General features: G+C 45.4%; 1 protein-coding gene across 2 annotated transcripts in view; it reads left to right on the top strand.

Moving 5' to 3' along the window:
• The window catches only part of LOC110500522 (G-protein coupled receptor 22), a 17,999-nt gene extending 7,089 nt beyond the window's left edge, over nucleotides 1-10,910 (top strand). The window contains exons 2-5 of one of the 2 annotated variants that reach the window (XM_036960062.1): nucleotides 621-848; nucleotides 8,619-8,760; nucleotides 8,976-10,004; nucleotides 10,702-10,910. In XM_036960062.1, the coding sequence (XP_036815957.1) occupies nucleotides 8,623-8,760; nucleotides 8,976-10,004; nucleotides 10,702-10,881 (1,347 nt within the window). In that variant the 5' untranslated portion in view covers nucleotides 621-848; nucleotides 8,619-8,622 and the 3' untranslated portion in view covers nucleotides 10,882-10,910. Of the gene's footprint in view, nucleotides 1-620; nucleotides 849-1,035; nucleotides 3,661-8,618; nucleotides 8,761-8,975; nucleotides 10,005-10,701 lie in introns of those variants that run through there. The other variant, XM_021577932.2, reaches the window with a different exon arrangement.
• Nucleotides 10,911-12,500: the final 1,590 nt, after the last annotated feature.

A 12,500-nucleotide genomic window follows, 5' to 3' on the forward strand; every position in this document is an offset into this window, starting at 1 on the left:
TGTAGGTTGTGTTTCTTTGGAATAACACGCTCTCTCTCTCTCTCTCTCTCTCTCTCTCTATCTCTCTCTCTCTCTCTCTCTCTCTCTCTCTCTCTCTCTCTCTCTCTCTCTCTCTCTCTCTCTCTCTCTCTCTCTCTCTCTCTCTCTCTCTCTCTCTCTCTGAGTTTTAACAGCTTTATTGGCATGGGAAACCTATGTTTACATTGCCATAGCAAGTGAAGTAGATAATAAACAAAAGTGAAATAAATAATACAAAATGAACAGTAAACACTCACAAAAGCCCCAAAAGAATAAAGACATTCCAAATGTCATATATTGCATATATATATATATATATATATATATATATAGTGTTGTAGTTAAAGTAGAAAAGGGAAAATAGATAAACATAAATAAGGGTTGTATTTACAATGGTGTTTGTTCTTCACTGGTTGCCATTATCTTGTGGCAACAGGTCACACATCTTGCTGCTGTGATGTCACACTGTGGTATTTCACCCAATAGATATGTGAATTTATCAAAATTGTTCCCACCTCATTTTGTCTCTCTCTCTCTCTCTCTCTCTCTCTCTCTCTCTCTCTCTCTCTCTCTCTCTCTCTCTCTCTCTCTCTCTCCTCCAGGACGGTGAGTAAGAGGGGGACGTGACTGAAGGACAGACTGATGATGGTTTGGTCTGTGTGGTCGTCTCATACAACTTGTATCGTCTTATCCAATCCCTGCCAAGGACTGTTATCTTCTTGACCAATCCCTGTCCATGACAGTTATCCTCTTGACCAATCACTGTCCAGGACTGTTATCCTCTCGACCAATACATTTTGAGGAGTTTTATCCTGGTATAAATCACAGAGGTGAGGCATCCTCTAATGGACTCACTGTTATCCCCTTCTTTATGACCATGACCTTCTACTTCTGAATCACACACACAGGCACACACGCACGCACACACACACACACACACACACGCACGCACGCACACACACACACACACACACACACACACACACACACACACACACACACACACACACACACACACACACACACACGCACACACACACACACATACACGCACATACCTAAACACACGTACGCAGGCACACACACATACGATTACACCTGCAGAACTGAGCGATTTCCACTAGATGGGCCAGCTATATCATAAACATTCCTGAAAACACAAATGTGCTTTTTGGTCTTCATTTCAAAGCTTATGTTTAGGCATCAGGGTTAATTAACAGTCAAGTCAAGGTTAGGGTTACTTTTAAAATTGTATGATTTTGTGGTTGTGCAAGCTGGTGACAAACTCTGCAGAGATTCATGACAATAAATGCCAGCCTGCCACAAATACACAAATAAATGACACAAATATGGGAATGTATGATTTTGATTGGCTGAAAACCGCCCACTGTTTGGAGGAAAATCTGAAATGGAGGAACATAGGATTTTTTTGTGATTTTTTAGTGAGTGCGACGGACTGAACAATTGGACTAAAGGAGTTACTGTATATTTTCTTCAACCGAGGATTTGGATTCCACAGTCTACCGTTGGATTCTACAGTCTACCGTTGGATTCTACAGTCTACCGTTGGATTCCACAGTCTACCGTTGGATTCCACAGTCAACCGTTGGATTCCACAGTCTACCGTTGGATTCCACAGTCGACCATTGGATTCCACAGTCTACCGTTGGATTCTACAGTCTACCGTTGGATTCCACAGTCTACCATTGGATTCCACAGTCTACCATTGGATTCCACAGGCTACCGTTGGATTCTACAGTCTACCGTTGGATTCCACAGTCTACCGTTGGATTCCACAGTCTACCGTTGGATTCCACAGTCTACCGTTGGATTCCACAGTCTACCATTGGATTCTAAAGGATTTTTAAATTCAGTTCCATTCAATTATTTTGACTTGATAGGCCGGCATTCAGTGAATTCAGACCCACTGTAGAGGAAGAATCTTTGTCTTGTTTTTTTGTGCAGCGGCCTCTGTAGTAGTGGCTGTGGCTTCTGCCACGCGTGGGAATAATACCGTGGGTTCAGGAACAGGAGATCCAGAGGCTCCGAGAGTTTATCTGTGATCCAGTCATCAGCGCTCCCACCATCACAAAAACAACGCTATAGAGATACAGACAGAGTTTATTTCACTTGCTTAGCCAATGTATATTTCCCATGCCAATAAAGCCCCATTGAATTGAATAGAGAGAGAGAGAGAGAGAGAGAGAGAGAGAGAGAGAGAGATATCCAGGTGTGTTCTCTTCCCTCCCTCTCTGCAGTACTTGGCATCCTCGTCGTGATATTCTATAGACACCCAAATATTCTAGTCATTAACGACTGGATGAAGCCCCCAGCCAATTAGCAGTCCTGTCCAATCCACCAGTCCAATAGTTGCTTGCGTTGCATTTAGTGGTTCATTGGTGGAAGAGAGGAGCATTGCTGGTGGCAGGACAGAGAGGTGCTTCTCTGGCCTGGCAGCCTCCCTGGGTGCATAGCAGCCTCCCTGGAAGCATAGCAGCCTCCCTGGGTGCATAGCAGCCTCCCAGGGTGCATAGCAGCCTCCCTGGAAGCATAGCAGCCTTCCAGGAAGCATAGCAGCCTCCCTGGGCGTATAGCAGCCTTCCTGGGTGCATAGCAGCCTCCCTGGGTGCATAGCAGCCTCCCTGGGTGCATAGCAGCCTCCCTGGAAACATAGCAGCCTCCCTGGAAACATAGCAGCCTCCCTGAGTGCATAGCAGCCTCCCTGGAAACATAACAGCCTCCCTGAGTGCATAGCAGCCTCCCTGAGTGCATAGCAGCCTCCCTGGAAACATAGCAGCCTCCCTGGGTGCATAGCAGCCTCAGTGGAAGCATATAAGCCTCCCTGGGTGCATAGCAACCTCCCTGGGTGCATAGCAGCCTCACTGGAAGCATAGCAGCCTCCCTGGGTGCATAGCAGCCTCCCTGGGTACATAGCAGCCTCCCTGGGTGCATAGCAGCCTCCCTGGGCGCATAGCAGCCTTCCTGGGTGCATAGCAGCCTCCCTGGAAACATAGCAGCCTCCCTGGGTGCATAGCAGCCTCCCTGGAAACATAGCAGCCTCCCTGAGTGCATAGCAGCCTCCCTGGAAACATAGCAGCCTCCCTGGGTGCATAGCAGCCTCAGTGGAAGCATAGCAGCCTCCCTGGGTGCATAGCAGCCTCCCTGGAAGCATAGCAGCCTACCTGGGTGCATAGCAGCCTCCCTGGGTACATAGCAGCCTCCCTGGGTGCATAGCAGCCTCCCTGGGTGCATAGCAGCCTCCCTGGGTGCATAGCAGCCTCCCTGGAAGCATAGCAGCCTCCCTGGAAGCATAGCAGCCTCCCTGGGTGCATAGCAGCCTCCCTGGAATCATAGCAGCCTCCCTGGAAGCATAGCAGCCTCCCTGGGTGCATAACAGCCTCCCTGGAAGCATAGCAACCTCCCTGGGTGGGTGAAGAGGAGAGGAGCAGTGTTAGTAGAAGATCCTTGTTCTCAGGACGATAGCTCAGAGCGTCTTGATTGGTAGGCTTAGAGAGGATCCTTCTTCTGTGGTGGTCTCATGGTGACATTATACCTGAATCGGATGCCTGTCTGTGTGGGTCTAGCTGGGGAGCTCCCTGACTACGGAGCCTTGCTGGGGCTCAGATAGAGCTGGAGAGAAGGGTGAGTAAACTCTGGGACTGGGGCTGCATGATGTTGTCAGCTCTCTGGACTGTATTGCTACTACTAACCCTCATCTTTCATGTAGACCAGCTACAGCATTGTAGAATTAAATCCATTTAGATTTGTTAAAAAGTTAGACTGTTCCAGCATTGGTGGGAATTTTGATTTGGAACTGTATACGAACAGTACCCAAAGAAAGAACAGACATGTCAATGTATTATAGAATGTTCAACGCGGACAACATTGTCAATAAATCAATGCATAATGACGCCCTCTGATTAGAATTCACATAACAACTCAATGTGATAATGAAAATTACCCAATAATGTTGTATATTAACCTACTGTTCATTGGTGTATTACACCCACCAGCAGCCCCCGTTAAAGCCCTGGAGGTCACCCTCATAGAAATAGGAATTAGAATACTAGAAGGGACATGAACCTTCTTATGATGGGATAAAAGGTCAGACATTTTGGTCCGGGAGTTGGTCGACCATGATTTGCCAGTGCTGTGATAAGATACTGTGTAAAACACTGAATGTGAAGAATATCCCTACATGGTATGTTTGTTAGATAGCTAGCCAGTTAGTTTTTATTAAAGGGATGATCCCATACATTTTTCAAATTAACTGCCAATATGCCAACATTCCATTCAAAGAGTCAATACACGGGCTCTAATCTGTAGATAGACTTAGACAAGTTGTAAACGCAACAAGTGCTAATATTGTATCATATACTGGCTCCTGAGTGGTGCAGCCGTCAAAGGCACTTCATCTCAGTGCTAGATGCGTCACTACAGACCCTGGTTCGATCCCTGACTGGCTCAGCGTTTGGCCGGGATAGGCACGTCATTGTAAATAAGAATTTGTTCTTAACTGACTTACCTAGTAAATATTGTATCAGTATAATAGTACTTTCAGCTTTATAATGTTACATGTTTTACATTTATGGTCTGTTTACATACACTACATGACCAAAAGTATCTGTACAAAATGCTTGTCGAATATCTCAGTCCTAAATCTATAACAGTCTCCATGTTTCTGGAAAGGCTTTCCACTAGATGTTTGCTGGAACATTGCTGCAGGGACTTGCTTCCATTCAGCCACAAGAGCATTAGTGAGATCGGGCACTGATGTTAGTTCCTGTTCATCCCAAAGGTGTTCGATGGGGTTAAGGTCAGGGCTCTGTGCAGGCCAGTCAAGTTCTTCCACACAGATCTCGACAAATCATTTCTGTTTGGACCTTGCATTGTCATGCTTAAACAGGAAAGGGCCTTCCCGAAACTGTTGCCACAAAGTCGGAACCACAGAATTGTCTAAAATGTCATTGTCTGCTGCAGTGTTAAGATTTCCCTTTACTGGAACTAAGGGGCCTAGCCCGAACACTGAAAAACAGCCCCAGACCATTATTCCTCCTCCACGAAACGTTACAGTTGGCAATATGCATTCGGACAGATAGCGTCCTCCTGGCATCCGCCAAACCCAGATTCGTCCGTCGGACTGCCAGATGGTGAAACGTGATTCATCACTCCAGAGAATTAGTTTCCACTGCCACAGAGTCTAATGGCGGCGAGCTTTATATCACTCCAGCCGACACTTGGGAAGGCGCATGGTGATCTAGGCTTGTGTGTGGCTCCTCGGCCATGGAAACCCATTTCATGAAGCTCCCGACGAACAGTTCTTGAGCTGACGTTGCTTCCAGAGGCAGTTTGGAACTCGGTAAAGAATGCTCTAACCGAGGCCAATTTTTATGTGCTAGACGCTTCAACACTCTGCGGTCCCATTCTGAGCTTGTGTGGCCTACCACTTCGCAGCTGAGCCGTTGTTGCTCCTAGACGTTTCCACTTCACGATGACAGCACTTACAGTTGACCTGGGCAGCTCTAGCAGGGCAATTTTTTTTGACAAACTACTTGTTGGAAAGGTGGCATCCTATGACAGTGCAACGTTGAAAGTCACTAAGCTCTTCAGTAAGGCCATTCTACTGCCAATTTTTGTCTATGGAGATTGCATGGCTGTGTGCTCGATTGTATACACCTGTCAGCAACGTGTGTGGCTGAAATAGCCGAAGTCACTAATCTGAAGGGGTGTCCACAAACTTTTGTATATAGTGTATATTTTAGAGGCCATTTTTTACAGAAAATTGGTATTAAACCTTACATTTTTCAAATTTAAAATTTGTCATTCAGCAGATGCTCTTATCCAGAGCGACTTAGTTAGTGTATTCATCTTAAGATATCTAGATGGGACAACCCATATATTACAGATATGAAAGTACATTTTCTTCAATAAAGTAGCTGTCAGTCAGAGCTAAAAGGGGAAGAGGCAGTCAGTTATTTATATAATTTTTATATTTATGATTACATGACTATTTTATGTTGACAATAATTATATTACATATAATTCTCAGACTGCCGTAAGCCACTGCTATTGCTATTACCAGTTCCCCTGCTGCTGCTATTGTGAAGTCTCTGAAAATAAATGAGCTTTTTCTGCCTGGTGCTCCAGGCTTTATCTTTCAGAACCTGAAGTCGGATTGAGCCTGAAGCAGCAGAAAAAAACTTGTTTGAAGGAAAATCACTATTATGTCCACATCCTTCAAATTTCACCCTATTCCCTGTGTAGTGCATTACCCCATAGGGGTGTCACAATCTAGACGGCCTTGACATCAGTAGAATAGACTGTAGTTGCTTGCCAATGTGGTCCTCTGTAGCTCAGTTGGTAGAGCACGGGTGCTCTGTAGCTCAGTTGGTAGAGCATGGTCCTCTGTAGCTCAGTTGGTAGAGCATGGTCCTCTGTAGCTCAGTTGGTAGAGCATGGTCCTCTGTAGCTCAGTTGGTAGAGCATGGTCCTCTGTAGCTCAGTTGGTAGAGCATGGTCCTCTGTAGCTCAGTCGGTAGAGCATGGTCCTCTGTAGCTCAGTTGGTAGAGCACGGGTCCTCTGTAGCTCAGTTGGTAGAGCATGGTCCTCTGTAGAGCAGTTGGTAGCGCACGGGTCCTCTGTAGCTCAGTTGGTAGAGCACGGGTCCTCTGTAGCTCAATTGGTAGAGCACGGGTCCTCTGTAGCTCAGTTGGTAGAGCATTTAAAAAATATATATTCTACCTTTCTTTAACTAGGCAAGTCAGTTAAGAAAAAATTCTTATTTTCAATGACGGCCTAGGAACAGTGGGTTAACTGCCTGTTCAGGGGTAGAACGACAGATTTGTACCTTGTCAGCTCGGGGATTTAGAACTTGCAACCTTCTGGTTACTAGTCTAACGCTCTCACCACTAGGCTACCCTGCGCCCCGAGCATGGTGCTTGCGATGCCTGGCCAGTTGATTCTCTTCCCGGGACTATGTTAAACATATGCGCATGGGCTCCCGAGTGGTATAGCGGTCTAAGGCACTGCATCTCAGTGCTAGAGGTGTCACTACAGACCCTGGTTCGATTCCAGGCTGTATCACCACTGGCTGTGATTGGGAGCCCCATAGGGCGGCACACAATTGGCCCAGCGTCGTCCAGGTTGGGCCAGGGTAGGCCGTCATTGTAAATACAAATGTGTTCTTAACTGACATGCCAAGTTAACTAAAGGTTAAATACCACACTGGCCCATGTTGAGTCCAATGCTTCCCACAGTTGTGTCAAGTTGACTGGATGTCCTTTGGGTGGTGGACCATTCTTGATACACACGGGAAAATGTTGAGCGTGAAAAACCCAGCAGAGATGCAGTTCTTGACACAAACCGGTGCGCCTGGCACCAACTACCGTACCCCATTCAAAGGCACCTAAATATTTTGTCTTCAAATCATTCACCCTCTGAACGGCACACATACACAATCCATGTCTCCATTGTCTCAATGCTTAAAAATATATATTTAGAGTCGATTGCCTCACTGGTGCGTCAATCTAATTAACATAATACAAAAATCCCCATCAATCGGCGGGTGAACCGCGACAGAGCGGGAGACATCCCCGATATATCGGTCTTCACATCAAAATGTCTACAGCGTTTGAAGTTATTTTTGTGCCTACCCCAAAAAAACAAAGGGTTAAGGGTTAAGGGTTAAGGGTTAAGTATGTTGAAAAAATACAAAACAATATTTCCTGAACTTCCTTATGTCTTCTAGATATAGGACAGCTACTTCAAAACTTCATTCCTTACGAGATATTATTTATTTTTTGCCATTCCTGAATCTATTATTCAATGCGTTTCTCTGGGCTATAGTAGTAAAGGCCAAATTCAATATTTTATCAAATAATAATAATATATATTTTTAAATGTATACCTTAAGGGGTCCTAACATTCCAAAACAAGTAGAAAAATGACCCATAGTACGAACGTCTTAAAACAATTAAATATGTCAGCTTAGAGCCTCCGCCTCCCCATACCAATGGCTAACCCGTCTCCTCCCCTTCATCTACACTTATGAAGTGGATATATCAAGTGACATCAATAAGGGATCTGAACTTTCACCTGGATTGACCTGGTCAGTCTGTCATGGTAAGAGCAGGTGTTCCTAATGTTTTGTGTACTCAGTGTATTTCATTATCAATGCTCTGCACAAACTATAACTATATTCTGCTTTTAACATTTCTGGCACGCTCTCAGCATTTTTGTTTTTTCATTTAAACCCAGAAAATGTTTCCTTATTATTTGATTTCACTCATAAAATGATTTATTCATTCTATGTCATAGAATCTGATGTCCCAGTTGCAAGGAAGCAGTGTTTGAGATTCAGATGAGCTTCTGTAAGGTGTACCTTCTAACCAAACCCCTTACTGTCTCCTCCTCTCCTCACAAACACTCCCTCTTTCACTTTCTTTCTCCTTCTCTATATCCCACTCATTCTCTTCTTCCCCTTTCCTCTCTCTCTCTCTCTCTCTCTCTCTCTCTCTCTCTCTCTCTCTCTCTCTCTCTCTCTCTCTCCTTCTCTCTCTCTATCCCTCTCTCTCCCCCTCTCCCCCCCCCCCCTCTACAGGATAATGCATATCCTTCCCCCTCTGGAGAGAGAAGAAGGCACCATGAGCAACGTCACCGTCACCGACAACGCAGCCGAGCCCATCAGCAGAACCAGTGCTCCAGCCACGCCCTACCCATACCCCTACCCCATCTCCTTCCAGGTACACCTACAGTGTATGTCTGTCTGAAGTAGGTCATGTGATATGTGCTGTATTTACCTGATATCTGGATAGTTTACCAGATTACACACCTGGAATAAAATCATGATAGTTGGAGAAATGTTTATTTAAAAAAGATTTTTAACAGTAATTCCTGTATTGTTGCCAGACAAATTCCTATACGGGACTATGAAGTATTCATTCATTCATTCACTCAGGTGTCCCTGACCGGCTTCCTGATGCTGGAGATCGTGCTGGGCCTGAGCTCCAACCTCACCGTGCTGGCCCTGTACTGCATGAAGTCCAACCTGATCTCCTCGGTCTCCAACATCGTCACCATGAACCTTCACGTCCTGGATGTGTTAGTGTGTGTCTGCTGCATCCCACTGACCATGGTGGTGTTGTTGTTGTCTCTGGAGGGGGATACAGCCTTGGTTTGTTGCTTCCACGAGGCCTGTGTGTCGTTCGCTAGTGTCGGCACCGCAGCCAACGTACTCGCCATTACCCTGGACCGGTACGACATCTCTGTGAAACCGGCGAATAGAGTCCTAACGATGGGCCGAGCCCTGGCTCTGCTGGCCACCATTTGGGTGCTGTCGTTCCTCAGTTTCCTGGTGCCTTTCATGGAGGTGGGGTTCTTCGCCCCAGGCCAGTCAGAGCTGAACCAGACTCAAGCGGATGTAGTCACAGTGGCCCACACCAACCAATACTACACAGAGTTAGGACTCTACTATCACCTACTGGTCCAGATCCCCATCTTCTTCTTCACTGCTGTTGTGATGCTCGTCACTTATTCCAAGATCCTCCAGGCGCTCAACATCCGCATTGGGACACGCTTTCACACAGCGTCGCAGAAGAAGAAGGCCAGGAGGAAAAAAGGTCCCTCCATGACGGCTATGACGTCACAGGCCACGGACGGGGCCATGGACCCATCCGAGCCCAGCGGCCGTGCTCTACCCCCGATGGGCATGCGGACCTCCGTCTCCCTCATCATTGCGTTGAGACGAGCGGTTAAACGCCACCGGGAGCGACGAGAACGCCAGAAACGAGTCTTCAGGATGTCGCTGCTCATCGTGTCGACCTTCCTGCTCTGCTGGACTCCCATAACCGCCCTCAACACGGTCATCTTGACCGTAGGCCCCAGCGACTTCACGGTCAAGCTGCGGTTGGGCTTCCTGGTCATGGCATACGGGACGACCATCTTCCATCCGCTTCTCTACGCTTTCACCAGGCAGAAGTTCCAGAAGGTTTGCCCACCCACTTCTGCCACATACACAAACAAAAGCACATACACGCACGCACACATGCACACACACACACACACGCACACTCCACACCACAGCCCAGATTACAGCCTGTTGACGATGCTTTCAGTGTGTAGTGTGTGCATTTTGTCGTGTTTTTATTGTGTATTTGTTTGGTGTAGATATTGTTTATCTATTGCATGGTGCCAATAGATTAATAAATGAATATCTTATCTGATCTTCTGGTATCTTATCTTAATCTTCTGTTATCGTGTCTTATGTTATCTTCTGTTATCTTATCTGATACTATCTTATCTTCTGTTATCTTATATTATGCTGTCTTATCATCTGTTATCTTATCATATCTTATCTTCTGTTGTCTATCCTATCTTCAGTTGTCTTATCTTCAGTTGTCTTATCTTCTGTTGTCTTATCTTCTGTTATCTTATCTCCTGTTATCTTATCATCTGTTGTCTTATCTTATGTTATCTTATCTTCTGTTGTCTCATCTTCTGTTATCTTATCCTCTGTTATCTTATCTCCTGTTATCTTATCATCTGTTGTCTTATCTTCTGTTATCTTATCTTCTGTTATCTTATCTTCTGTTATATTATCATATGTTGTCTTATCTTCTGTTATCTTATCATCTGTTGTCTTATCTTATGTTATATTATCTGATCTTATGTTATCTGATCTTAAGGCTCTGAAGAGTAAGATGAAGAAGAGGGTGGTGAGCATCATAGAGGCTGACCCGCTGCCCAACAACGCGGTCATACGTAACTCCTGGATTGACCCCAAAAGGAACAAGAAGGTCACCATCAACGAGGATGCCGAGGCCAGGCAAAAATGTCTGCAGTCTTCAGAGGATGCTGTGGAATGACAGTGAATACTTAGAGACCTTGTCCAGAGGTCCGGATCTCAGGGTTTTGTCTGCAGAGGAAAGTCTTGGGCGGGCCGCATCATTTTCTTTTCAGACCGCCTATGTCCAATCATTTTCGGGATGTGAAAACGTTTTCAGTGTAAACTTAAAATAGCTTTAACCAGATATAAAGTATGTTGAAAAGATAATACACCTATATATTTTTTAACTAAGATTTTATTTGACAACTAACAAACACCGAAATAAAAGCTAGACAGTCAGGGAGAATTTAAAGTTCCAAAAAATGATGCATTCAGGAGTATTTTTGTCATGGCATGAGGCCCCCATTTATTTGTTATGACGTTCGAGTCCCTCAGATAGCATAAACCAAGGCAGAATGTGTAGAATTGCAAGAAATTACATTTTATCTCTGTCAAAATGCATAAAATGGACATGCCCCCCCCACCATGCATGCCCATCACCTAAGTCCCGTTTTGATCCAGGAAAAAAAAACGGGATCTCTTGGTGTAATGGCTAAGGTGTTGGGTTGACAGTCGCTGGACCCAGGTTTAAGTCCCGGACAACGAGACCAGACAGAAATGTCTTCAGAGGATCCTGTGGAATGAAATCCTAGAATCTAGTCATTCTATATCTGTTGAATGAATTCTAGTCATTCTCTTTCTGTTGAATGAATGAACTACTTTAGGGCAAGACAACACAATAAGGAACGTTGACAGTGTGCAACAGATCACCTGAAGGGTGTCGAACGGATGGTGGTGATTCAACATGTAGGATTGTCGGAAAACTGAAAACGAGGGCTGACGTTCTGTTGTCAGAGGAGAAAGGAAGGCCAAACGCTGCTTTCAGCCATTCATCGGCACGGTCTGTTTTGTCCTTGAGTGCAATCTTTAAAACTCAAAGCAGAGGAGGCTGGTGGTGGGAGAAATTGGAGGACAGGTTCATTGTAATGGCTGACGTTGAAAAAAAATGGAAAGCTATCAAACACATCAAACAAAATGACACCAGCCGCCACTGACTCTAAGAAAGGACTAATTATTAGGTTTCATCAGGTTGGGATAAAAACGAGGGAAACACATTCCACAACAGCAATGTAAATATACAGGTAGCTGCCAAGATAAAGGAAACCCCAACATAAAGTGTCTTAATAATAGGTTGTTGGGGCACCACGAGCCAGAACAGCTTCAATGCTCCTTGGCACCGATTCTACAGGAGTCTAAAACTCCATTGGAAGGATGCAACACCGTTCCTCCACAAGAAATGCCATAGTTCGGTGTCTTGTTGACGGGGGTGGAAAATGAGGAGCCGCTCCAGAATGTTCAGTTGGGTTGAAATCTGGGGACTGAAGTGAACACGAGCACACACACACACACACACACACACACACACACACACACACACACACACACACACACACACACACACACACACACACACACACACAAACCCTTTAAATCCCTTATGCTCCTTTGAGACCCCTCTCTTTCAGAGTCACTAAGTGAGACTAACTAACTAACTAACTAACTAACTAACTAACTGAGATCTCTTCGTCCCTGGTGGCCGAAATAACAGTCAACTCTGCATTTCAATCAGGAACCACACCTGTGTGGAAGAACCTGGTT

Source organism: Oncorhynchus mykiss, chromosome 2, assembly GCF_013265735.2.
Source record: "Oncorhynchus mykiss isolate Arlee chromosome 2, USDA_OmykA_1.1, whole genome shotgun sequence".
Lineage (NCBI taxonomy): Eukaryota > Metazoa > Chordata > Actinopteri > Salmoniformes > Salmonidae > Oncorhynchus > Oncorhynchus mykiss.